Source organism: Vicugna pacos, chromosome 16 (genome assembly GCF_048564905.1).
Source record: "Vicugna pacos chromosome 16, VicPac4, whole genome shotgun sequence".
Classification (NCBI taxonomy): Eukaryota; Metazoa; Chordata; class Mammalia; order Artiodactyla; family Camelidae; genus Vicugna; species Vicugna pacos.
Window position 1 is genome coordinate 6,099,988 of NC_133002.1, and position 27,348 is coordinate 6,127,335.

The 27,348-nt window shown below is 37.9% G+C and overlaps 2 protein-coding genes and 1 long non-coding RNA gene across 11 annotated transcripts in view; 1 reads left to right on the top strand and 2 right to left on the bottom strand.

The window, feature by feature from the left end:
• SYNRG (synergin gamma) overlaps window positions 1-6,293 on the bottom strand; it is a 76,969-nt gene extending 70,676 nt beyond the window's left edge. For 6 of the 9 annotated variants that reach the window (XM_031685246.2, XM_031685254.2, XM_031685251.2 and 3 more), the window contains exons 1-2: window positions 6,127-6,292; window positions 1,549-1,589 (exon numbers count right to left, since the gene is read on the bottom strand). In XM_031685246.2, the coding sequence (XP_031541106.2) occupies window positions 1,549-1,589; window positions 6,127-6,203 (118 nt within the window). In that variant the 5' untranslated portion in view covers window positions 6,204-6,292. Of the gene's footprint in view, window positions 1-1,548; window positions 1,590-6,126 lie in introns of all 9 variants that reach the window. The other 3 variants (XM_031685255.2, XM_031685256.2, XM_072940305.1) reach the window with 2 other exon arrangements.
• The window catches only part of LOC140686403 (uncharacterized), a 42,411-nt gene extending 20,063 nt beyond the window's left edge, over window positions 1-22,348 (top strand). The window contains exons 3-4 of the long non-coding RNA XR_012060193.1: window positions 15,623-15,705; window positions 22,132-22,348. This is a non-coding gene — a long non-coding RNA (uncharacterized lncRNA). The remainder of the gene's footprint in view (window positions 1-15,622; window positions 15,706-22,131) is intronic.
• DDX52 (DExD-box helicase 52) lies at window positions 8,095-27,040 on the bottom strand. Its single transcript, XM_006213327.4, has 15 exons — window positions 26,934-27,040; window positions 25,662-25,857; window positions 22,259-22,389; window positions 21,485-21,670; window positions 19,733-19,876; window positions 18,944-19,055; window positions 18,079-18,151; window positions 17,376-17,579; window positions 16,138-16,228; window positions 14,437-14,559; window positions 14,155-14,305; window positions 13,913-13,988; window positions 12,542-12,613; window positions 11,885-11,977; window positions 8,095-9,316 (listed from the first exon to the last, which is right to left on the bottom strand). The coding sequence occupies exons 1-15, from the start codon at window positions 27,018-27,020 to the stop codon at window positions 9,259-9,261; spliced, it is 1,797 nt and encodes a 598-aa protein (XP_006213389.2). The 5' UTR covers window positions 27,021-27,040; the 3' UTR covers window positions 8,095-9,258.
• Between the last annotated feature and the right edge of the window lie 308 nt (window positions 27,041-27,348).

The window sequence follows — 27,348 nt, forward strand, 5'->3', positions numbered from 1 at the left end:
AGTGAATGTAGCATAGTAAGATGTTCTTTCTCTTAGGGCCTGTGACCCTAAGGACTTATCTATTTTCATAATTTTATTTAATTCTTGAATGGATAACTTAAAGATCTGGTACAACACTTAAGGGTATGAAAGCACACACAGTGAAAAATAACTCTTGTTTCTCTCCTGTCTCCTGTTCACCTACTTAAGATCTTGTGGCCATTCTTCCCGTCAGTTCCTTATGAATGCTTTCAGAAATAATAACTGCATAATTTAAATGATCAAAAATCCCACTCTTACATTGTGAAAAAAAAAAATCTCAAAAACAATTCCAAATTCCAGAAGAAACAGTATCTTTTGGGTTCTCTTCTTGTCCTGTTCCTTTGCTCAAAATGTAGATTTGCACTTGAAAGTTTGTAAAAATGCAAAACAACAAGCCACAATAATGAACACGAAACACTGTAACGCCCTCCTAAAGAACATCTCAAACCATTTGATCTAAATCTAGGACACATCTAATTACAGATAGCTTAAATAATATATAAATACAGCACGATGAAAAGAATGCATCTGACCCTTGGAAAAATTTACCTGAAACTCAACCTCCATCACTGATTACAGATGGAGACACTGACCATCTGCTACTGAGCCGCTCCTTATCATCCACCCCGGGGGGGCCTAGGAGTCTCTGTTTCTCCAGCAAGTCTACCATAGCCAGTCAACACTGGCTGTGTGAGAAGGGCCAGTTTTCAGAGCAGCTTGGCCTGTGGCGGGGAGGGGGTACACTGGAGGGGGAGAAGTGAGCAGAAAGAAGAGAAGGGCAGACAAATTCTTCCTTCAATGTTGTGTCCCCCAGGCACAGCAGCACGAGTCAAGATTATACCCCTTTGCTACTGTTTCCCTGAAGACAAAGCTAGAACTGATACTGGTGGGTCCTTGTCTGAAACCAAGAGAAGGGATATACCTAGTGGAGAAACTGCTACGAATAATACTCGGACTTAAAATAGTTTAAACTGTATCAGACTATATGATCTCCTATGTACATGATTATGGTAAACTGAATTCACACAGAGAAAACATAAGTATAAAATAACCAAAGAGGTTCATTTATTCATTCAACAAGCATCCACAGAGGCCCTATTATCTTCTATCCGCATGCAGGGTACTAGGGATACTGATGAGCGTTAAGGCAGACACAGCCCCCGCCCTATCGAGTAACAGTCTAGAAGACAGACAGGAGAAAGATGGCATTCAGAGAACTACAACTCTTTTCATTTTTGTCACCTGTTCTTTACTGCTCTTTTAACCCTGAAAGTCTCCTTCATCTCTGAGGTTAAGTAACAATCTGTCAACACAAGGTTTGTAAGTTTGGGAGATGAGAAATGATCATTACTATTCCTCAAATTACACAATTTTTGAGAAATTTTAAGAGTAGCTTTCATACAGGTTTACGGCTGTAAGAAAATTTTACTGTATATGGCAGCAAGAGAACTTTTTTACCCACTTAGTCCCCACGTTCAGAAACGTAACAGTGAAAAATGAAAGTTAAAAACTCAAGCTTTCACATACCTTGAGGGGGTCTTATTCCACCTGCAACCGGAAACATAAAGCTGAAAGCAGAACAAAATATATCAGAGTCTTCAGGTGTACAAAGGTTTCAGATAAAACAGGTAATATTCTACACAAATGAAAGAAGTATAGTCAGGGCCCTGGCATTTGTTCTGCAGTCCAATACTGAATTATCCAGCACCAGTACAGACTGACCATCCACAGGACGCATGATCGTCAGCATGTCAGTGCAGGGGGGAAATTTCTGAACTAGAAGACAGAAGACCTTGAAACTAGTCCTGGTTCTGTCACGGTGTGAATTCTCTGGATTCCAATCTCCCCATCCACAAAACCAAAGGGCTGGATTAGATTCAGTTCGGTATTTATTGGGTGCCTACTACAGGAAAGGAATGAATTAGCTCAGAGTCTTGTGGAAGACACAGATGCAGGTTTTAACACAGGACAGGACGTGCTAAGTGCTGCGAGAGGTCCAGAACACTAACAGACATGAGAAGAAAAAACTTAATGTGATGGGCTGTACTTGGAAAGTGTTGTGGAGATATCTTCTAAGCTGAATCTTAAAGAGAGGCACACCATATAGCCTGAGCAAAAGCTCAGAGGCCAGAGCTGTAGGTGTGTTCAGAGAAATGATTTAAGGTTGAATACAAGATTTAGGTTTGGAAAAATAAGCAAATTGTAGAGGGCCTTTAAAGTGTTTGATTTTGAGTATTATATGACATCAGAGTTCTTTTAGTTGTAGTAAAATATACATAATATAAAATTTTACCATTTTAACCATCTTTAAGTGTACAATTCAGTGGCATTAAGTACATCCACAATGTTGTACAACCATCACCATGATCCATTTCCAGAAGTTTTTCATCATCACAAATAGAAACTCTGTACCCATTAACCAATGACTCCCCATTACTTTCTCCCCCCAACCCCTGCTAGCCACTATTTTACTTTCTGGCTCAATCAATTTGCTATTCTAGCTACCTTATATTAACTGGAATCATATAATTCTTGTGCTTTTGTATCTGACTTATTTCACACAGCATTAACATTTTCATCACGTTGTGGCATGTGTCAGAATTTCATTCCTTTTCATGGCTGAATAGTACTCCATCATATGTACGTACCATATTCTGCTTATCCTTTAATCTGTTGATGGACAGTTGGGCTATTTCTCTACCTTTTGGCTGTTGTGAATGATGCTGATATGAACATTGGTTACAAGTATTTGTTTGAGTCCCTCTTTCAGTTCTTTTGGGCATATACATAGGAGTGGAATTGCTTGCTGGGTCATATAGCAATTCTATGTTTACTTCTTGAAAAACAGCAGCTGCACCATTTTACATTCCCACAAGGAATGCACAAGGGTTTCAATTTCTCCACATCCTCTCAAACACTTCTTTTTTTAGTTGATAGTTATCCTAAAAGGGTGAAGTGCTATTTCATTGTGATTGAGCTCTACATTTCCCTAATGTCAGAGTTTTAAGCAGTGAAATGATCAGAAATGCGCTTTAGGTTTCTCTGGTAATGGGGTATCTCAGGGAAAGCTTGAAGTAAAAAGAGCCAGCTAAGAAACTATCAAAATCATCTCCATAAGAAATGAAAAGGGCCATCACCAGAGTAATGGGAATGGGGAAAAAAAAAAGAGATGAATGAGCTATTTAAAAGGAAGAATCAACAGGACCTGGCAACTGCCAGGTGGGAGAACAGTACTCAAAGAGCAGAAAGAGTTGAAGATGATGCTGAAATTTTGAGCCTGAGCAACTGCAAGGACTGTGACGCTGTTTACTGAAAACAGGAACCCAATGTGAGCAGGTCTGGGAAGACAGGTGGTAGGAGTGTGTTCATGAAGAGCAATCTAACAGGCAATCAGAAAAGTAACTCCAGATCAGGAGAACGGTCTACATCAATAATTACCAGTAATTATTTAGCAACCCAAACTACCTACTGACCTATGTACCAGTCATACGATTCTCTGAAACGTTTAGTAGACCGGTAACAGCAACACGCTTCCTACCGCATTTCCCCACCTGCAGGCTCTACGGCTTCCCATGCAGCTCCTGCAGCACAGGCGGGCGGCATCTCCCTGAAGGACCACTTGATGAGGCGACTCCCAGGATTAAAATAACGTCAGATTCCTCCCTAAATTGAATTTCCTCAGTTTATATTCAAGTCCCTCTCTCCACTTTTAACACAACTTTTTCAGTTTTATTTCATAAGACTCTTCTCTCCCATCAGTGCCACAGTCCACCTGGCCTACCTGCTACTCCCTAGTGTTCACTAGGCCTTCCCTTCTCCATGATAATCTCTTGACCCCTTCCTCTTCCTGGAAATGAGGCCCAGCTGAAATATCTCTTCTTTGCCTTCAATGTTGCTTGAATCCACAAATATTTACAGAAGGTTTTCTACGTATAGAATGTGCTAGAAGCAGTGGAAGAGAAAAAGATGAGGAGGCCCTTAAGGAGCTTACAGGAGCAGAAAAAAAAAGTGGACAAGTTCACCAAGGGTACTATTCCAGAAGGATACATATTAATTAAGATCTTTCAATTGTTTTTTTCCTGCCATACTTAACTTAAAAAAAAATTATACTTCTCATCTTTTGGGTAAATTGTGCCTTTTATATACAAGTCTACCATTTACTCTAAAGTAGCCCATTTAGGATACCAATCAAAAGTAGGCTAACATTAATAAAGTTGGCAAATGCCAATGCTTTTTGTTTAGTAGTCTCTTAGAACCGAGACAAGTATCTAAGAAATACGGTAAATTATAGTTCATGGATTTTCTCGATTAAAAGATAAGAGATGCCTGGTTCTTTTTCTTTTTCCCTAAAATATACTTAGGCTACCAACCATAATGTTAGCTTCCTTATAAAATAACCTCAGCCAGCACCACTGCTCTCTAAAAACCGTATTTTTTCTTTATTGAGCGTACAGCTTCTCGGCCTCAGAAAGTTTCCAATGTAAGTAATAATTACCGTACATTTTTCAAGGTAAGGATGATTTTTCTCTCCTACATACCCTCTAGAGTTTAAGAATGCAATGTTACTAAAACTAAATTTTAAAGATGAAAGAAAATTTAAAGTTAGTCATTCTAATTTCTATCACAATTCAGGCTATCTTTGTAAAAAAAATTGTGTCCATGGACCAATGATGTTAAAATACTATAAACTAAGGGGAATGATCCACTCAATTTTCTGCACCCAAGGTCCTCCCCACCTGAAATAAAACCAAAAAATTCAAACCCAAACAACACCAAATACCCAAAAAACCTGGGCCTAGAACGCCAAATTCTTTTAAGTTTGTATCTTCCCAGAACTTCGTGCCATGATTAATCACATACTTGATCAAATTAATGCCACTCGAGAACATTTTAGAAACTGTCATCACAGTCACAAAGGAAAGAGATTACATATTTGTCTCCTCTGACCAGAAACTGACTTATATGTCAAACTAATAAAACAGTAGAAATCAGAAAACAAAAGAGAAAGAAAACAGTTTTAAATCTAAAGTGAAAGATGTGGAGAGAAAATGAAAAATGGGGTTGCACACAGGTGGTTTATTGAAAAAGCGACTGTTTTTTGCCCTACCATACATATAAGCATCTGCAGGAGGTGATGACTTCAAAGACTTCACACTTTTGTAGTGTTCACGAGTCTAAAATTAAAACACTGAGTATCAAAAAACTAACACTTCGTTTTCCAAAAATAATTTAGGATGCTGAAGATAAAAAGCTAAAATTATCTCCAAATGTATATACACAACGGGTTGGCTAGCAAAACACAATCAGACTAAGTCATTACACAAGTGGGATGAAAACTTCCCGTTATCAAGTATTTCCTTAAACGATGAACCTGTCAAGTTGCAAATGTTCATTTCTTTTATCGTTCTGGGTAGGAGAACCCCTGGCAATTTGTAGCTGAAATATGACAGGGAGTAAATTTGTTTCAAGGCTAAGTAAAAGTCTGGAAGCTTTGTTCTGATAAAACTGCGTACGTGCTGTTTAACAGTCAATTATTCTTTAATAAGGAGGCAAGTGTTAAGAGTTACCTTTACAAGAACGCTATTTACTAATTCAACAGACTTCAAATTTTCCTGCTGCTTCTCGCGTGTTAAGGAAATAATGAAAAGGACAGGACACTGTAAGAGGAGAAAGATAGTGTATACACACACGCGCGCACCTTGGAAATACTTTTCCAGCTCTGTGAACAGATTTTCCAGAGCCCCTAGTCAAACCCTGGTCAAATCTCTGGTCGTTTCAGACCCAGCCAGGGTTTAAAAGCAAGGCCTCGGGGTTCCTCCTTTATCCAGCCCGGCCGACGGGACCCTCGCCTCCCCCTCCTTTCCTCCCCGCTCAGCCCCAGCAGCCAGCGCCCCCGAGCCTGGAAGACCGGAGTCGGGCGCCCAGGCTCCGTCTGTCCCTTCGGCCTAGGTCCCCGGAGGACGACTCTTCTCCTCCCGCAGCCCAGTTCCAGGGGAAAAGGGGTCGGCGCGGGCGAAAACGGCCCTAACAGCCGACCACCCGTCGCCCGTGCGGGGCCAGCCCTGCGTCTGCGAGGCGCGTCCCGGCCCAGCTCTTCGCACCCACCTGCCTCCTCCTGCGGCCCCCGCGCCAGCTCCCGCGGCCCCGCCGCCTCCGGCTCCCGTTCCCGGCCGCAGCGCCATCTTGCTCCGGGCCTGCCGCCGCCGCCGCCTCCCCAGCAGCTGTCAGGAGAGCCACTTCCGGGGCAAACGCCGGGCCCCACCTCGCCGCGGACTGGGAGACGGGGCGGGGCCGCGCGCCCACGTGACGCCCCGCGCGCGGGGGAGGAGCCGCGCGCCCACGTCACGTGACCCGACTGCCGCCGCGGGGCCCGCCAGGTGCAATTCTCGTTCTGGGTCTGGTGCGGCTGTTTGCGCCCTGCTCCAGGGAAGCTGATTCATTCTCCCGCAAGGCTCTGTGGAGGGCCCAGCTGGCAGGCGAGCTGCTAGGCGTCGTCGTTGCTCAGATTGAAAAACCATCATCTTGGTTTAGTGAAAAGAGTAGCTTGTCTTGTTTTATTTTCTTAAACTGGATGGTGGGTACACGGGTGCTTTTTTGTTGTTGTTGTTACTCTCTACACAAGGAATAGATGGATCCAAAATGCCCCTTTGATAGCTTCACAGCGCTGGTAATAAGCTCTACTTTTTCCGTGGAACTCGGCAGCTTCCTTTTGGTACGCACCCAAAAAAGCTGAAGGTATTTAGCCACCTGATAATCCTTGTTTTTCCTACATTCGCAATCAGAGCCAAAACAGTGTGTGGAAGCGGTTCATTGCTCTGAATCTATCTAGCCATATTTTTACTGTGATTCCCCGCCCCCCAAACTACTGTAAGTAAACGTAAAAGTTGAATGTAGACTTTTTCAACCCCTCAAGTAGAGTTTGTTTACTAGCAAGTAACAGATTCTAATTAGCTTTATCTTTTAGTCTTGCTTTTAGGGCTTTTACAAGGAAACAATTTGACGTTATTGTTTATTGGGCACAAATCACTGGTCGGGAACTTTACTATATTTTTTCAAATCCTTAATGTTGCTAAGAGTTACTGTTGGCATTTCAGATAAGAAAACCCCGATTACAAGAAACTGTAATTTACCCAGCTCACACAGCTGCAAAGCAGCAGGACCAGGATCCAAATCCAGATGTTTGACTTCAAAGTCCTTGCTCATTTCAACTAAAGCCAGCTATTTATCACTTTATCATAATTGTCCACTAATTTCATTCCTCCCCCTCTTTAGAAGAGACTGTGTAGCGGATGTTCCAATTGATATAAACTGATATACTAAATTCAGTATTAATCCATTAACAAACCAAATTGATACAGGTTTTTGTAGCCACTTTAAGGATGGGTGGTTACACAGAAAATACTGAGAACAAGACGGAAAAAGCCAAATGAAAGGAGTATATCAAAGATCACAGAAGACATGATTTTTGTTTCTGCCTGGAGTACTTTGTTTTCCTTTACTTATTAACTGTTACATCTGTAAGACCCAGGATGTCAGCCTTCCATGACATTTCCAGTCCAGGTTAGATGCTCTCCTGTGACGCTTCAGCATCGTGGCTTTATGTTTAACAGCATTTACTACATTCTTTGTTCCTTTACTTTATCCTCAACACTAATTACACTGTAAGGGCACAGACTATGTTATCAAGCCTTTTATTCCTAACCAAATACATAATGTTTGTTTAAAGAGAAGTTATAACATGTCAGGCACAGTGCTAGGTACTTCTAATCTTGAGACATAGTTGGTATTACCATCAGTTTCACAAATGAAGAAACTGAACCTCTGAGAAATGAAAAAACTTATTCAAACAACTGGTCAATGGGTAGTACCAGTACACAGAAGTCCAGAATATATTTTGAGTCAAGGATGTGTTTGCAAGTACAAACAAACAAACAAATCACAGGCTTGTATTTCTTGCACCTTGCAGCAAGAGGTCTCTATTTACATAAATTCTGAAGATGACCAATTTTTGTCCTATCTAAAATATTTAAGTTGGAGTCTACCTGTCCTGACTCGAGAATAAAAGACTGAGACTAAAGTAAATAAATAAGTTTAATTCAAGTGCTGCTGAGAAAAGGTTATCTATATAGTATTACAGTATGATAATAAGTAACATTCCTGTGAGGTACCATTCCAAGTAACTTACAGGTATGAAGTTGTTGTTTTATTCCACTGTACAAAACTAGCAACTGAGAAAAATCTGCTAATAGTGAATAGTCTCCATCACTGTATAATCATAATCCTGTACCTTTGGCAGAGACCTGTGTACTAAAGGATGAAGGGCCATAAAGCCTCAGGAAAGATCAGCTGTAAGAGAATGGGGCCAGAGGTATATCAAGTAACAGGAACATTCTTCCTTATCAGGATAAAATGTTTATCAGTTTTTGAGCAAAGTCATCTCGAACGGAAAGAGACAGGAAAGAACATGGTTAAATGACAGAAAATGAAGAAAAGGAGAGGCTGACCATAATCTTATAGTTGCAATATTATGACAGGTACAGTAGGAGCTATGTTACCAGTGAGGGATAAGATATTTAATAGACCAAAGAATTTAAAATCCTAGGGAACTTGAATAGCCAGCCACATAAGAGGCATTTCGTTGTGGCTCATACCACAAAATGCCACCAACAAATTAAGAAATAGTGAAATAATTGAGCAGTAGGTTTATTCTTGTTAGACAGCCCATGCTGCTTCTTGTCCATCCAAAAAAACCAACAAACCAACAAACCAAAAAAGAAAGAAAGGAAGGAAGAAAGAAGGAGGGGAAAAAAAAGCAAGTGGGAAGGGGCATTCAATCGCAAAGCTTTACTTTGAAATGTGGTTCCAGATGCCTCTCCACAGCGTTCATGACACCTTCCTTCACACTTGAAGGGAAAAATCCATGAGTTCACCACATTTGGGTGCTGTTATTTTTAGCATAAGCATTTGTTCTTCTATAAGAAGTATCTCTCTGGATTCAAACCACACAAATTTCAATGAATGTTATTTCTATTGTATAATCACTTAAAAATGACCTACAAACTGAACTTGACATGATGCACTGATAATTTAGGATCATTTTTCACCAGTCCGGTGTTCTTGTGGTTCATTTCAAATGTTTGGTACAGGTGATTATAAGATGATGTATTCCATGAAAACAACATTCATACTGGAATCGTAAAATTACATTTGTGAGACAGTCTTTTTGAAAGTCTGTTTTTAACTTTTGTCCTCAGGAGCTACTTTCTTCTTGCTCTTCTGACCAGTGACCTTTTTCCTGTGACAATGAAAGGAAAGTTGAATTAGAAATTTTAGTTAAAAAAAAAAAAAGAAAGAAATTTTAGATATAGGTACTCTCCAAAACTCCACCAGTGTAATAAATATTTACTGAAATCTACCATATAATCAAGTATATGAGGCACTAGGAACACAAAGATGCTTTAGACATGGTCTTTCTAAAGAAAATCATGAACACTTAAGTGAGATAGAAACATCACAACAAACTTCACTACAACATGCCATAAAAGACACATTCTGGTCCTGGCCTAATAGTAAGAGTTCACATCAAGTGCTAGATGCTGCTGTAAGTGCTTTACATGTATCAACTTAGGTCATCTTCCTAACTTACGAAAACGATTCTATTATTATCCTCATTTTACAGATGAGGAAAATGAGGTAGAGTGGTTGAGCAACTTGCTAATAAATGTTAGACATGAACTTTTGACAGTCTGATTTTAGAGTCTGGTGAATCAGCTAAGTGTTAACACAGGAAAAGGAAAAAAGTTTTGAGAAAATAATCAATATGTACAGACTATTGTATAGTACTACAAAGTTCTTGGAGGTATATTAACTCATTTACTCCTCAACCAACCTTGAGTGGCAGAGTTGGTATTATTTATATAACTATTCCTATTATATATCAGGGGAAAGGGGCTTAAGAGAGGTGAAGTGACTTGTCCAAAATCACACAGGAAAAGGTGGTATGAGAGCCAGTTCTTCTGGCTCCGAATCCAATCCCCCCACCTCCCACTACAGCTGGTTGAGTTTGCAGTGCCTGAACTGAGGTCCACTGGGCAACAGGATTCAGGTTTATAGCTCAGCTAAGAAGCTGGGCCGGAAGATATGGATTAAGAGTTATCAGCATAGAGCTGAGGCCACAGATGTGGGTAACATCATTAAAACATCTATAGTGGAAAAGTAAGACAGAGTCAAATCAGGTCTTGTTTGTAGCTATGTTAAGAAGTACAGCCTTTAAATGATAAGGTAATGGAGAGTCAACCAAAGCATCTTTAAGCAGGGAACCAGTGACAAGGTTTATACCAAGTGTCCTCAGTCTTTGTGCAACTTTAAGTTTCAATAACCTCAGAGCATAAAAGCCACAAACTTACAAAAATCAACAATTAGAGTGTAATTACCTAAAATATCAATATTTCTTATTAAAATTCAACATAGCCACGATCTTATGCTCTAGTTGATTTTGGACCTTCGTAAAAACTTTCATCAGCTGCTGCTCACTGCCTGAAAGGACTGCACTTCTAATCATAAGCTTTAAGATCACCCAAAGAATGAGGTTCTGATGCAGTGCCACAATTCTGAAGCGGCCCACCACAAGAAAAAGTCAAATGAGACAGGGAAGGTGACCAAGCAGAGAACCTTCGTGTCACTCAGGAACTGTTACCACAAAGAATTGAAATTAAAACATGTATTAAGAATGCACAAAAGAACAATGACATTAAAATAACTTTCAAATGATACAACTGTATACGTTTGCCACATTTTTTTCTCCCCAAGTTATTAAAGTTTAAAACCACTAAAACTTTGGGACACTCTGCACACTCTATGTACCTGGGCTGAACATGACTTCCCATAGTCAATGTGAATTGTCAGGCAGACTCTCACTCGGAAAGAAAGCACACTCCAGTCTTCTCGCCTTTCTCCACCTCATTCCTTCTACATGCCTGAACGTCACCTATCCTTGAAGACAGTTCTACCGCCTTGAAACTTTCTGGAACTACACCAATCCATAATGATGTTTCCCTTCTCTAAACTTCTATTTTATTTAGAAGTTATTCTCTACATTTTTTTCATGTGCATTAATCTCCTTTCCCCAGCTTCAGGAGAGGGGTCTCATTTTACATCCATTCATACACCTTACTACCATCAAGTACCTGGCAGGTCAACAGGACTTGGTAAATGCCTAACACATTGTATGTGTTATATATTAACCGGTACTGACAGAATTTGAAGAGTGTCATTTTCCTTAAATAGCGGAAAGAATAGTACTGCTCAGAATATTTTAGCTTACCCCTATCAAATCAGGTAGCTTCCTGGGAGTGACAGGCAAAAAAGGTAGTCCCGTGTGGATGTTAAAAAATCTATGCCTTAAACTCCTCAAAAACTCAGCTAAAACACTAAAATTTACCCAAGTCGTACTGTTCAGAGGTGTTACAATGTGCTTCTGCATAAGCCTAAGGTCTTAATGAAACCCTACCCAGAATGTGGGGCTTCAAGGAAGATCCCATCAGCGGGAGTCAGAAGTCCTAACTACCAGCCACAGGAGTATGCTCAGGTGCAGGCTGTGTGGAGATGGTGGACAGTGCAACTCTAATTCACAGTGAACTGAAACCATATTTTCAAAGATGGAGAAAAACAAATCGCTAATATGCACATACAGAAGAATTCCAAGCTCCCAAATCATAGGCAACCAAAGATATATTACTTTTATTACATTTTATAATGGACTGTAGACCTATCAGTTCCACTTCTAAAAATTTAGCCCATGGGAACATAATGCCTACTATAACTACACGACCGAGCCAGACAGTCCCTTTCCCCATATACTTACTGTGTATCCTTAGCTTTTTCTAAAAAATATTTTGGAGTTGTACTAATGCTCTCTCTCTCCAAAGGCTTCTTAATCATCTTTTTCTTTTGTTTGCTGCAAGTTACAAAGTAAGAGAAAAAAGAATTGAACTAAGTGCAACTTAGTTTAAAAGAGCTAAAGCTAAAACTAGTTTAGATTCTTGGTCACAAAATTCATTTCTTTTATCCAGTTTCCAGTTTCCAGTGACACTGTATCCACTTTAATATACAAGGTAGACTAACAGAGGTAACCCAAAGGGATGATAAATTCAATCAATTTTTAAAAGGCACTGATTATGATTAAAGTATGTCTTTTGTCACTCTTGTATCCTATACCAACAAACACTAGAGTTTGATTTTGGCCAATTAACTGCTTTTTACCAGTTTTATGAACTAAAACAAAATCTAAGCCTATTTTACCCATATTGAATAATATCGAAAAAATTTGAATACTTAAAATTTCAAGGATGAAAACCTGACAAGGAAAGAACACACAGCATTAACAAACATTTAAAAGGGAATGTTTTATCTTAAAATGTTCTAAAGGGAGTAGTAGTGTTAGAACAATAATGTAGAAGAGTATGAAAGCAAGAATGTATATGCAGAAAGAGAGAGGCTCCAGGTAAATTCAAGACTGTACCTTAGTAGTTTTTGGAAACCTTTTATGTATTCTGGTACAGGACATCCAGCCTGCTGTATAACATTGGCAACACTGAAAAAGACATCCATAAATATAAACTTGTATCTTGTCAGACTGATGTTTATGTACTTAAACCCTTTGCACAATACAAGAACAACTAAAATACAAAAACAGGAAAGTACTCTGATATACTGTCAATTATCACTAGATGCAATCACATTGGATTATGGAGAGAACTGTCCGCTGGACTGAAATCAATGCACTGATGAATAATTTTAGACAGCAGCTTATTTCTACTCAACATTTATCAAGCCCGAAAAAGCTACTAGGCCCTGTCTTGAATGAGACACTGACTGAAGTCAGAGTCAAACTTAAATTTGTGAAATGATAGTGCTTATTATGGGCTTAGCATTGTCTCAAGCTTCTCATGTATAGTAACTTCCTCAATCCTTACAACCCTCTGTAGTAAATCTATCATTATCCCCATTTCCCAGATGCAAAACTTAGACGCAGTTACACTGAAATGGGGTTCATCAGATTCACATGCTTGCAGTCCCTGAGGAGAACTTAGGTGAATCTAGGCTGTTGGAATATACCCCTGCTACCCATCATGTGGAAGTCTGCTCAAAGCACAATCAAGGCTGACAGAGCCAAGCCTCAGAAGGCGCAAATCAAAATCTTTGCCAAAACTGATACACAGATCAAAGTACAAACTGCCTCCATCCATAACTCAATTTCATTTGTCACAAATGTGAAGTGTTGTCAATTATCATCAGCCTAAAATTTCTATAGGCAACCAAAATGTAGGACACTGAAGTTCTATATTAAAATCTATGATGATGGGCTGAATTAAGACTTGAGATTCTAAAAGTGTATCTGTCGTAAGTTACCCAGGCTTCAAGGGGCTACAATTGAGTAATACTGGGGTGTGTTACTAAAATAATTCTTCCTACACAACAGGTGATCCTGGGACTAAATATAACACTCCATCTGCCCCTAAGAGTAATGGGAAGAACGCATCATAGTAAGAGATCATTCTGACTGGGCTAAAGAGACTCAGGGTTAACTTTAAACTATTCATTACTCCAAAAACCTTAACATTACATTGTAAGTAATAACTGATGGCTAGTGGGAGAATTCGGCAAGTCTGAAACTTAATAAATAATTCCATTGTGAATATTTCCAAATCTAATAATCGAAGGGCAAAAACAAGGCCTTTGATCATTTTTCTTTTTCTCACAGCTAAAATGTGGTTGATTAATATCATAACAGAGTTTGAAACACAGCCATTTTGTAATTATCCATTAATTGTGTATGAGTATAATGAATCAATTTTGCCAACTTAATACTAAGTTATTTCTCCTAATTTACCTTCTTAATAATGGTTTATCATCTTCTGTGAAAAATGTAACAGCTTTTCCTTTATGCCCTGCTCTTCCAGTTCGACCTAAGAGAAATCAGACCATAAATTAAAAACTTGTTTGGGGGAATGAGACTTTCAAGATTCACATATAAAACTCACTGGATTTTCACAGCACTGAAAAACGAGCAAGCTGAAGGGAAGAGCAGAGTTGTTAAGGCAGACGACTGAGGGGCTGGGGCACACAACTCACCTATCCTGTGGATGTACTCCACTGAGCTGGTTGGAAAGTCATAGTTGATCACCAAGTTCACACCTTTAAAATCAATCCCTCTGGCCAGCAAGGCTGTACAAATAAGAACCCAGATTTTTCCTGCTCTGAAGCTGTGGACTGTGTTATCTCTCTGGTTAACAGAACATATATGAAATGTTTTAGTACCACTCTAGGAATGGAAAACAAATACTTCATAAATTTAATGCCAATTAAAAAATTTAGTTATTCTTTATGGCTTTGAAAGTATACATGTGACTTTACCTGTTGCTGCGTTCTGTCTGCGTGAATAACATCCACGTTAATACCTTCATATATGAGCTCATGAAAAAGCTCTTTAGCCCTCTCAATGGACTGAACAAAAACAAGAACTGGTGGATTGAAACCCTGAAAGCAAGCACACATAACCCATAGTAAAGAATATAACTGCAGTATTTCATATGATTTTAGTTCACAAAATGACAACTGTATTTAGAAATTGCCAAATTTCCTAGACCAGTGGTCTAAATCTGCCTCTTTCTTCCTCACCATCCATGCTCTACAATGGACTCTTCCCATTCAACTTGAATGTACTCTCCATCTTGCTGATCTCAATAATCTCGTCTAAGTAATCCCTCTTCACTTTCTACAGCAATGGGCGTCCACTCCTTGAAATAATTATCTCTTTGCTTCTGTGCCTCAGAACCTTTTTGTTTCTTCTTAAAATATAGTAACTTCATTTTAAGACGTTATTTATCCTAACTGTGGGTATTCCACCAAAGCTTAGTCCTTGGTTCTCAATTCTCTCAATATAATCTTACCAAGTTATATAAAATCTCAATTATCAACAACCAGCTCTAAATAAATGATTTTTATATTTATACTATCAAACCCCCCCAAACCCTTTCCACACACCCTTTCAGAGGCTAATGAAGCTACAAAGCTTTCTACCCACACATCCACACAAAATCTTACGTATAATTTCAAAAGGTTCACAGAATTCCTCAAGCTTATACAAGGCTAAAAATCCCTGATGTATAATCCCATGTGAGTATCTGTGAAAACCTTAAATTTCCTGACAAATGAATTCCTTAAGAGCATTAGTAAAACTAACACATATAGCATTTATTATGTGCCAAGAACTACTAAGTATTAACTCATTAATAAAACAAAACCCCACACTGCAGTGTCGTATTCATTCTACAGTGCCCCAGTTCTGTAAGAAACCAGCAGGGGGTGGGGGGAGGTTAAGGGGGCAGATTTATGCAGGCATTCTTCGTTTTACTGCACTTCACACTGTGTTTTGTTTTGCTTACAAACTGAAGGTTTGCGGCAACCCTACATCAAGCAAGTCTATTGGCACCATTTTTCCAACAGCACATTTGCTCACTTCATGTCTTTTTTAATAATTTTTTAGTTTTAATAATTTACACAGTATTTCTAACTTTTTCATTTATTATATTTGTTACAGTGATCTTTGATGTTACTGCTATGACTTGTGGAAGTTCAGATGATGGTTAGCATTTTTTAGCAATAAAGCATTGTTTAATTAAGGTACGTACATTGCTTTTTCTGACATACTGCTATTGCACACTTAACAGACTACAACATAATGTAAACATAACTTTTACATGCGCTGGGAAGCCAGAAAATTCCTGTGACTCGCTTTATTGCAATGCTGGCTTTATTTCCATGTTTGGAACCAAACCCACAGTATCTCCGAGGTCTGCCTGTATGCAGATGTGGAAAAAGGACGCTTCCAGGGCATCAGGTGGGTCTTTTCCTAGCCTACCCCAAGCTGGGAATAGAAAACTTACTATCCTCTAAAAGGTGAGCCTCTCCCCTTTGAGACAAGAGCTGGCCAATGTACTTACTGGTTTACCACTGGATTACTAAATATGATACAGGAATAGCACTCAAGCCTCCACTAGTAATATAAGGCTTGGTGAACTTTCTCAAAATTCAAGAATGTAGTCCAAATTATACCTTTTTAACAAGTTCTCTCATGGCCAGAAGTTTTCCAGTCTCTGAGCCAACAAAGAGAAGCTCCTGTTCTACAGTCTCTACGGCAGAATTCCTGAGAAGAAAACATACCTTGTAGTTTGCAAGAGCCAATTTTTGTCTTCCCCAGAATTCTAAATCAATGAAGAAATTTACACACAACTCCAAAAGAATAAACTTTTTCATTGTCAATATAAGTATTTAATTATTTATATTTTAACTTAAAGACAAAGTTGTTATTTTTAAATGTTTTGTTTGGATTATGAAAAAGTTATCTCAAGAAAATTTTTAAAAGATATTAAACAATAAAATGAACTGCCCACAATTCTAACATTTTAGAATAAACTTTGACATTCTGTTGTGTTCTAGTCATAAATTTTCATGTGTCTAATTATTTACTTACAAAATCTTTCTAAAAATAAAATTACTGGGTAAAATGAGAACGTTATCACATATGGCTAAATTTTTTTCTTAATGATTAGCAAAGGTTTATTTATAGACAGTTGGAGGAGGATATCTTAAGGGTTTCTTAACAGTCCATAAGCCATTGCGATACATTGTATTATGTCACAAATATTTTTTCCATTCTGTTATCTGCCTTTACAATTATATTAATGGTGAATTTGTTCTGTTTTCTCTTTATACACAGGATTTTTAAGTTTAAAGTAGAGAAGATATTCTTTACTGTTCCATGTGGCTTCTTTTTTACTTAACATGGTATTATTACAAGCACTTTTTCATATAGCTACAATCTTCACTCTTACCATTTCATCGGTTGCATTATAGTCTATCAAGTGGCAATATAATCTCTTGAAACTTTTTTCTATCCATTTAGCATAAATGCTCCCCAAAATATTTTTTAAAAGGAATTATAAATCAAGTGGCTCAGTAACATCAGCTTCCTTCTCTGTGCCCCTACTTCGTTAAGTCATTAAAGAAATTAAACCCTTTTGGTGGCTACAGAGCTCACATCATAATTTCTAGATGGGAAAAATCAACTAAAAGCATGATGTCAGGAAGATTCACATGACAGTATGAGAATCTTCCTTTGGAGTACTCTAAAAGAGAAAATCCTTAATCAATCTTGACTTTAGATAATATGCTTCTTTCAGTAAAATCCTCTCCAGTAGTAATCTTAGGCCACACAACCTATCTCCTTTAGTCTAAAATAATGACTTGCATTTTTACAAGAAATCAGTGGGATTACGTGGAAAAACAATTACCTTGCTCCAATGGATACAGTAATGACATTGTCCAGGTTGAGTTTGCACCACTGCTCAACATCATATGCAAAAGTTGCACTGAACATAGCTCTTCTGACCTTGTGGGATGTGCAGGCCAAAAAAATGGAAGCCAGCTGGTCTCTGAACCCAGTTTTGCCATCTTCAAACAGTTTATCTGATTCATCTACTACCAGCCACTCAACACTAAGAAATAACAAAAAAAACTTAGGGGTATTGAACTGAAGGATCCAAGACACTTCACTAAATTGTGGGGACACATGAAGAAGTCAAACCACGGTGATACTTCTCAGATCCATATATTATACCAGAAAGAAAAATAAGCAAGAAAGAGGTAAAAACAATACAAACATAAATTAGTGTACCTATTCCATCAGCCTCAAAGATATGAGGCTCCATTAGCAACGACATAAAGAGTTTTACAAAAACCTTATGAACTCCATCACCATTGCTGAAAGATGTGAAAATTTCTAGGGGAATTCTGCACTACCTGCTTATCAGACTCTGTTGACCTTCTTCCAGACCAGATAGTTACTTTTCTATGAGTTTAATGAAAACCATTATTCTCAGTACCAATACTGGAAGTTGGCAGATAGCAAGCTCCAAAGGGAAGTTCAAGTAATTGAGGACAAAATACAATCAACTAAGTGAAAAACACACATAAAAGACATAACCTTATCTGTACCTTGTTAACTCTATTCCTGGAGGATCTTGTTTTAATAAATAGATCAGTCGATTTGGAGTAGTCACAAGAATATCTATAGGAAAAACAAATGGTAAAAATTGCAAAAACAAGATTCATCCCTCTTGAACTAGGTGAGTAAGCCTCCTGAGTTGCAGTTAACAACCTCAAGTGGGGAGCATGGGGAGTGGGTATACGTGCTACCCCGACAACACAAAGTTCTTCCTTATCAGTAAGCTAACATACGTATTTTTTAATCCATCATAGCACAGACTATATCCGTACTCTTCTTTTTTATATTTGATCTGCCTTCTCAGCTTCTAAGAGACAAGAACGTTATAATCCAACAGTTTAGTTTGCTTTTCAAACATGTGTCTGTTTTTCAGGAAAATACTTTCCTTCAATGCAGTTTTACTCCAATGATCAAGATAAAAGACAAATAAAGCAGATTAAAAATCAATAGAATAAAGGAGGGATTCTCAGCCTTGGCACTACTGACATTTTGATCCAGATGGACTCTTTGTTGCTGGAGGCTGTCCTGTGCATTGTAGGATGTTTGACTGCATCCTTGGCTTCTATTCCTATACTAGTAGCACCCCTCCCCAGCTGTGACAGCTTAAAATTTCTCCAGATACTGCCACAGATCTCTGGGGTGGAGGGTGACATGGGGGTAAGGGGCAAAATCACGCCTAGTTGAGAACCACTGGTATATATTTATATAACTACTGGATGGGAATGGGGAGGAGAGCTCTTCCAGCTTCTCTAAAAATCAAACTAACTACACTTTAAAAACTTTTAGGTGGCAATTAGGATATTTGTAATTTCCAAATCCCTTATAAACTCTATACCTCAAGGATGAACCCCTTACCAAATTTCTTGGATGATTTAGGTCCAAATTTCTTGGCTGCAACTGCTGCTTTGTGGATCATGTGTATCCTGAATCCTGTTCCCTCAGATATTTTTACTAACTCTCGGTGAATCTAAAACAGAAAATGATTAACACTGGCTGCTAAAGTACTTGGATAAAGTGTACAGTTTCTTTTTCATTATTAACAAAATAAATCTATTATCAACCCATGAATTTCTGAAATTAAACCCTTAATAATCTGTAAATTAACCTGGAATCTCAGCATTTTGGAACCTGAATGCCTAAAAAGATTCAGTAGCTTCTTCAGGTCTAATAAACTAGTTCTAAGAGATAAAATCAAAACTCTTCCATTCCGTTACACATTGTTTTTTGAATGCAGTACTGTTACAAACTATTTCATACTTGGCATGCTTTTTATATTAAGCTCATTGGGAGGGTGGAGCAGACCACTGTATAGTTCTACTTTCTGAAAAACTGACATGAGGTTTCATTTTTCTAGGTGAGAAAAATAAGTTTTAGAGAAGAAGTATATATTACAATATCCTTCCAACTTTAAGGAAGAGCTTATACCAAAGTATTATTGTTAAGATGACCGTGTTTTAGAAAATTACAAGACTTAAAATGACCTGCTCATATGCAGTAAGATACAGAGAAGTGTGTTTTCTACAGAATACCTGACCACGACAAAGACACGGGCCTTACTCTCTTGAGACCTTTTTATTACCCTCAAATAAGAAAGATGACTGGAGCAAATACAAACACATCCTCTTCAGAAGCTACAAGTCATACCTGGCTGGCAAGTTCTCGTGTTGGTGATATAATCAGGGCTCTGAAGCCTTTATTTGTGGGTTGTTTCAGCTGCATTAAAATAGGAATGCTAAAAGCTAAAGTCTTTCCAGATCCAGTAGGAGCAGAAGCCAGAAGTTCTCGACCCTAAAAACAGTATGTTAAGAAAAGGAAGAGTACATAAATTTTGCAGAGCCTGGTCAAATAACGCTACCAGCCATAAAAATAACAAAATTATACACAATAAATTCAATCACTCACATTCCCATCACTCTTCTAACATCTTCAATATTCACTTTTCTAACATCATCCATCCTCAACACCACTGCCCCAGTGGAGTTTCTGAGCATTATCACTAAAGTTCATTTGAACTGGATAAAGAAAGTGCATAACTAAAATCCAAAGATAACTGACAACCTCAATTATTTTCATTATTTTCATTTTTCTCCCCCCTAAACCTCTTTATCAAAGGAAAACCACAAAACCAACTTTTTGTCCTGATGACTGCATTGCTCTACCCTTATGGAAGGCTTTAATATGTAACAGAATGCCTAAGGGTAAGAAATAAAAAGTGGTGATAACCTGAGTGACAGAGTCATTTATAGGTGACAATCTTCAAAAGGTACTATGACTCTTAGCTTAAAGCTTAGGTCACCACAGAAGCAATCTTACATGAGAATTAAAAGTGAATCCACTATAATGTCAGCCAACGTCATTCAAATATATTCTCATTCTAGTTCCCAAAGGAAATGAAAAAGATTAGTATGGATGAGGAGGGCACTCATGTTCTTTGGCAACCAGAACTGAAGGCCATCTTTCGTTATGTGGAGGGAAAAATGTCAGCTCTCATCACTACAAAAAGAAACCTCAGAAAAATTTAATTTCCAAAAATCTAAGTTAACTCATACCTCTATCAACAGTGCATAAACAAATTATGGTGTATTCATACAAGAGAATACTGCTCAGTAACAAACTGATATATGCAACTTGGATGAATCTCAAAAATAGTATATAGTGAAAGAAACCGAAAATAAAAGAAATAGATAATGAATGATTCCACTTACACGATATTCTAGGAGAGATAAAACCAATACATGGCAATAGAAACCAAGTGCTTACCTCTGGGTGGGGTGGGGTTAGGACTAAACAGAAAGGGTATGAGAGAACTGTCTGGAGTGACAGAATGTTACACGTCTTCACGGGGGTGATGGATACATAGGGTATGCATTGTTGAAACTCACTGAACTGTGCACTTAAAATTTATGTATTTCTTGGTACTTACATATACTTCAATAATAAAAAGTACTGGGATAAAAATAAAGTCAGGTTATGTACAAGAACTCTGTATTTCTGAAATCATTCCTGGATATTATAAGCTACATCATGGATGGATAACAGAATATATACCCTAGCCTCAGAGGGTTAACACGCTTAGTAAATGGAAAAGATAAATATAATTAATAAAAAAAACGGCAGTGTAAGACAAAATGTAAGATAAATGTTACAAGAAAAAGAAAATACATGGAGAACTGGGTGGTAGGGGAGAGAGTTCTGGTAAAGGAAAAAGATGACATCTACCGGTAGTGATCACGACAAGTTTTAAGAAGGCACAGGCATTAGAGATGGACCTTAAAAGCAGGGAAGTTTTCAACAGGAGGTGATAAGTAGAAAGGAAGATTTCAACAAGGGAAGGAAATGAACACACGCACATACAAACGAGGAATGTCAAGAGACATTCTAGACCTTCATACTCACATGCAGCATAACTGGAATGGCTTGCATTTGGATTGGTGTAGGTATCTGGAAGCCTGCATCTAGAATGTTCTGAAGCAGTCGAGCATTGATTTTATATTCCTCGTCAAGTTGCTGAAATGTAGCAATTGGGTCAGGAAGATCAGTTCCTTGGACATGAATTTTATGTTTATTCCGCAAGAAGTTTATCTGGAAAGAGAAATAAAGGAGTCATCGTGGATATGGTCAAATACGGTGTTAGATGTTGCAAAGCAACAGTAACAGTTTCTGGGATGAGCGTTAGCACCTATGAAACTTTCTGGTTAAATTTCAAGCCCTAAAAGATAGAAATACTAGGTATAATTCATGCCCTTTCACAGATGGAAGACCTTCATAACAGCGAAAGCTATCAATCCAGATTTCTTCATATTAATGTGTCAATAGCATGAATAACGTGCTATTCATATTAATGTGCTACTGTCATAGTCATAATCTTATATAAACTTCTAGAGGGCAGGCACTGAATCGATCTATTTTCTTTCTGCAGCATTTAGCACATAAGTGCCAATGCTTTTTAATGTTCTACCCTAAATGTTTTACTTATTAAAATTTAATGCCAAAAGTAGAGTCAAGTGATGTTGATTTGGTTTGTTTCCTATTCTCTGATCCAGACTGTCAAATCTGGGATGCGGGATTACTGAAGTGAGATGAACAATACTCCCCATCTGCAACTCAGCAGGAGAGCAGCAGACACCACCATGGTCAGAAAAACTCCTGGGGCAAAGACGTTTTTCTAACCTTTTCTTTCCTGAGCTGCTCCAACTTTCCTGAAGTTAGTTTATTTTCTTTTTTGGCTTTTTTCTCTTCAATCTTTGCTTCCACAGATGATATCCATTGTATAGTAGAAACTTCTTCTTGAGAAATCATCTCTAAAATATATTTTTAAAAAATTAAAAGATTTTAAGTGCAACATCTTTAGCCATACCTTCATACTAAACAAACAAAAAAAAGTACTAGCGGACACAACCTGATAAAAGAAAGTAATGGGAGGCATAAAAACTGGGAAAAGAGAGGCAAGCTCTGTGTTGGTAAAATGAAAGCTCTGAGCTCACACTCTTTTTAAGTTATCTCAGCTGTGTAATGTGTACATGACTGTATACTTGAAAACAATAAGGAATTAACTAAAAAACTAGCTAAACAATAGTAGATTTCGATGACACATCCAGCTTTTCTACATCCAAACCACAACCAGCTAGAAAATAATTATGACATAAGAAAAGATTTCACTTTTAATAGCAAGGACCACAACTCAATACTTAAGGACTTCTCAATATTATAAAGAGAAAAAATTCTCACTAAACCTATAAATAACACTAATTCAATGAAAAGTAATGATAGGATTGTTTTAGTAACGGGACTAGCTGATTTTAAAATTTACTTGGGAAAATAAATATGTAAGAATACCTAAAAAATTCTAAGAGTAATGAGCAAAGACTACTTCTGGAGTTTCTTTTCAATTTTTTTCAACTTCACTGATGCATAACTGACAGAATAAACTGTATATTTAAAGTATATAATTTGAGGAGTTTGGACATACATATACACCTGTTAAACCATCACCACATTCAAGGTTATTTCCATCATTTTCCAAAACTTCCTCGTGGTACCTTATAATGCATCACTCCATCCCTGGGCAACAACCTGTTTTCTGTCACTGTAGATGAATTAGCTTTTTTTCCTGGCATTTTATTTAAATGGAATCATACAGTATGTACTAAATTTAGTCTGGTTTCTTTCACTCAGGATAGTTATTTTGAGATTTATCCATGTTGGAGCATGTATCAATAATTTTAAACTTTTAATTTATGGTAGTAGTCCATTGTAGAGATATACAATTCATCCTTCACCTGTTGAAGGATACTTGAGTCATTTCCAGTTTGGGGGCTATTACAAACAAAGCCACTATGAACACCTATGTACAAGTCTTTGTGAGGACATAGGTTTTCCTTTCTCTTGGTTAAATTCTAGGAGTGGAAACAGGCCACGTGATGCGCATGTTTAATTAAAAAAATTCTTTTCAATTTCTACCAAAAAAGCCTACTGGAATTTAATCTAAGTATGCACTGGCTCTATAGATCACTTTACAGAGAAAATATCTAGTCACCCAATCAATAAACATGGTATGCCACACCACTTTACTAGAATTTATAAGGCCACATTAATTAAAACAAGCTGCTATTGGTGTATGAACACAGAAATATTAATCAATGAAACAGGATAGAGCCCAAAGAGAGATGGGAAGTAAGTTTACAATAAAAGTTGCATTTAAATCCCCTGGGGAGGGGAGAGCGTATAGCTCAAGTGGTAGAGTGCCTGCTTACCATGCACAAGGTCCTGGGTTCAGGTCCCAGTACCTTCTCTAAAAATAAGTTAATAAGTAACTAAACAAATCTCGTCTCCCACCAAACTAATTATGTAAATAAATCACTCCAAAAAAAAAAAATCCAGTGGGGAGAAGATGGATTATCAATATATAAGGACAATTTGCTAGCCACGTGGAAAAAAAATTAAATTAGTTCCCTGTTCATTCCTTATACCAAATAAAGTCTAAGAGGGTCAGAGATTTCAATATAACAAAATGAGAACTACAAGTAAGAAAACATGGGAGAATTTTTTAAAAATAAGCTTAATGCTTAGAAGGCAAAAACAAAACAAACAAAAAACCATAAAGGAAAAGATAAGTTTAACATATAAAATGGAAAAAAAAAAGATAAAGAAGATAAGTGACATGTGACAAGCTAGAAAACATATTTGTAAACATAATATGCTAGAACAGAGCTAATTTCCTTAATATATATAAGGCCTAATAAATTAAGAAGAAACAGAAGAATAAAATAGAAAAAAGGTGCAAAATACATGAGTAGACAAATACAGAAAAAGAAAACTCTTGTACATTGCTGGTGGGCACCACAAATTGAAATGACTTAAAAAAAAATAAAATTCTGTTCCCGTTTATGAGACAGTTGGCATTAATCATCACTAAGCCACAAGACTGTGAATTTTCCAATTAAAACTATGTATGTCTATACAAATTTGTTGCTAAATAATTAGAGAGCATATCTATGTGTTTCTGCTTGCCTACTATTTGAATCTTTTTCTTAAGGTAACAGATCTATTTTTTTTAATCATCTCGGTAGAAGGCTTTACTAAACTTCTTTGTAGCCCAGAAGGTAAAAGGATGTTTATTGCAACACTCTAACAGCAAAAGTGTGTAAACAAGTAAATATTCACAACACAGGAACTTGTCAAATCAATTATGGAACATACAATGTGATACTATGCTGTGTTAAAAGGAACAGGGCTGTGCACTTCCTACTGATTCCAAACAATCTCCAAGATACATTGTTGTTTTAATAAAGAGGGAAGAAGGAGGGAAGGTTCAGAACAGAACAGCATATAAAGTACACTATCATTCATGTCTTTTTTAAAGGGGGTATAAATACATGTGAATAGACTATCTCTACAAAAATACATAAGAAATTGATTAACAGTGGTTGCCTCTGGAGAAACAGGGGACTAGAGATAAAAGAATGGGAAGAAAATTTACTTTTCATCATTGTATAATTTTTAAAAAGTGTAATTAGTTGCTTTATTAAAAAGGTAAAAATGGCTAGTAAACTCAATAGGTGTAACAGACAACGAAAAAGATAAATACCCCTACAGTCGAGTACAGGAAAAAACCTTGTGAAAAATAGGCAGAGTGAAAACAAACAATTCACAAACTTGAAATGTAAATATCCAGTAAAGCATACAAGAAGATGTTCTACCTTACCAGTTATCAAGAAAATATAAATAAAAAATAGTTTCACTCATTAGATTGGCAAAAAAAAAAATTATTACCCAGCATCAACATGGCTGTGTGAAGTCATTTTGCAGTTATCTGTTCAAAGAAAGAAATGTGCAGACCCTTTCATCCAGTGAGTCTACTTTTGGGATGCTAATTACAGAAACAATAGCAGCTGTACAAAAAGATGTATGTACAAGTATCTTTATTGTAGCAATATTTATAATCACAAATACCTGGAAGCAACCTGAATGCCATCAACTGACAAATGGCCGTACATTATGTGTGTAACCATACTGTATTTTTCTAATTGAACAAAAATTAAATAAAGAGAAAAAAAATAAGCCAAGCACTAACCTGAAGTCATCTTCTTCCTCTTTTTTTTGTTCTGCTCCCTCTTCCTTTCAGTTAGGCTCTCTTCTTTTTTCTCTTCATCTTGTAGCTCCTGATGAGTTTTCGATGCTCCACAATCACCTGGGACAGACTTGTTTCCAAAAAAGTCCAGTCCCTGCAGCACCTCTGAAGAACCAAAGTCATATTTCCTTTTCCCTATCTAAAACCCAAAAAATTTTAAATTAAATCTGTGGACAGACTAGCACTGTTTTCACCTTAGCAGTATTGGCAGTAAGGATGTGGGTCCAATGACTCCCCATCTTTTTTATTCTTTCACCAAGTTTTTGGTGAGCTGACAAGTATGTTTGGGCATACGGAGTCCAAGGTGATACCTTTTCTGATCTGATAACAGTAATAATAATAATCATAATAGCAACCAACACTTATATAGACTTATCAGCATAGCACATACTGTCAGGTAGATTTCCAAGCATGTTTAGATACATTAAATTACTTCATCCTTCAACAACTCTAACGAGGCAAATAGTAATATTACAGACGAGACAATCGAGGTACTAAAAGGTTAAGTAACTTGACCAAGGTCTCAAAATTAGTAACTGGAAGCTCCAGGATTTGAACCTGAATAATCTGGTTCCACAGTTCAAACTCTTAATAACTGCACTATACCGTCAGAGAAAGAAAAAACACACGTGTTGCACACACACAAAAATGCCTCTAGTCCCACTATCAAGGTTGATAGTCAAGATTTTCCACAATTAGGCCCCAAATACTCCAGATATATCATTCACTAATTTCCAATGTAAGATCTCCCATCTCTAAATCGGTCTTCTCCGTGGTTACTTAACAGGGCGTGGAGTTGCGGGAATAAAAAGAACCATGCCCACTAAAGCTACACCCATGCCAAGACAAATCTGGGGAAGCTGTAGTTAAAGAAACTCTCTCCGTTTTGGGTTGTCTTTGAAATTCCTTTCCACCACTTTCGGAAAAAAGGTTACTTTTGAAAGAAGGAGTCTACCTGTTCTTTGAATAAACTCGGAAGCGGGGCCGAGGGTGGGGAGCAGGGTAAATGTTTCCATGCTAGATCCAACTAAGTCTACAGAAGGATGGGGGAAGAGTTCATTCAGAAGGCTGCGGTAAGCTGAAAGCCAAAGGAGGGAAAATGCCCCACAGCCAGGCCACGGGATCGCTGAGCACTGGCTCCCCCAGCAGCCGATTCCCTCCCCAGCTCCTGCCCCTTCTCAGTTACTCGGGCTTCTCACAGTCTGCACACAATACCTGGAATCGGGCTGCGTCCGCCGAGAAGCGTCTCACGTTGAATTTGGCCCCCGCGCCGAGCCGGCGAAACAGATCGTGAGCGTCCATCTTTACCCAGAAAGCTCCGCGGTCCCAGGCGCCTGCGCAGAGGACTTCCTCTTCCAGAAGGTCTGGGGCCAAACTGTGGGCGGAAGTGCCTCGGGGGGGCGGAGCCTGGCGGCTGTGAGAGTCGAGGCAGTTCTGTTGTCGTAGTCCGTCGTCATTTATTTGTTCTTTAAAAAAATATTCAAGACCGTCTTATGCTGATCACTGTTCCAGACTTGTACGGATCGTTTGGTAAACAACACCCCAGGAATTTCACCTCAGGAAACTTACATTTTAGTGAGGACAGAAGATATTGTTAATAAGCAGGATAATTTCTGAAAGAGCAAAGTGC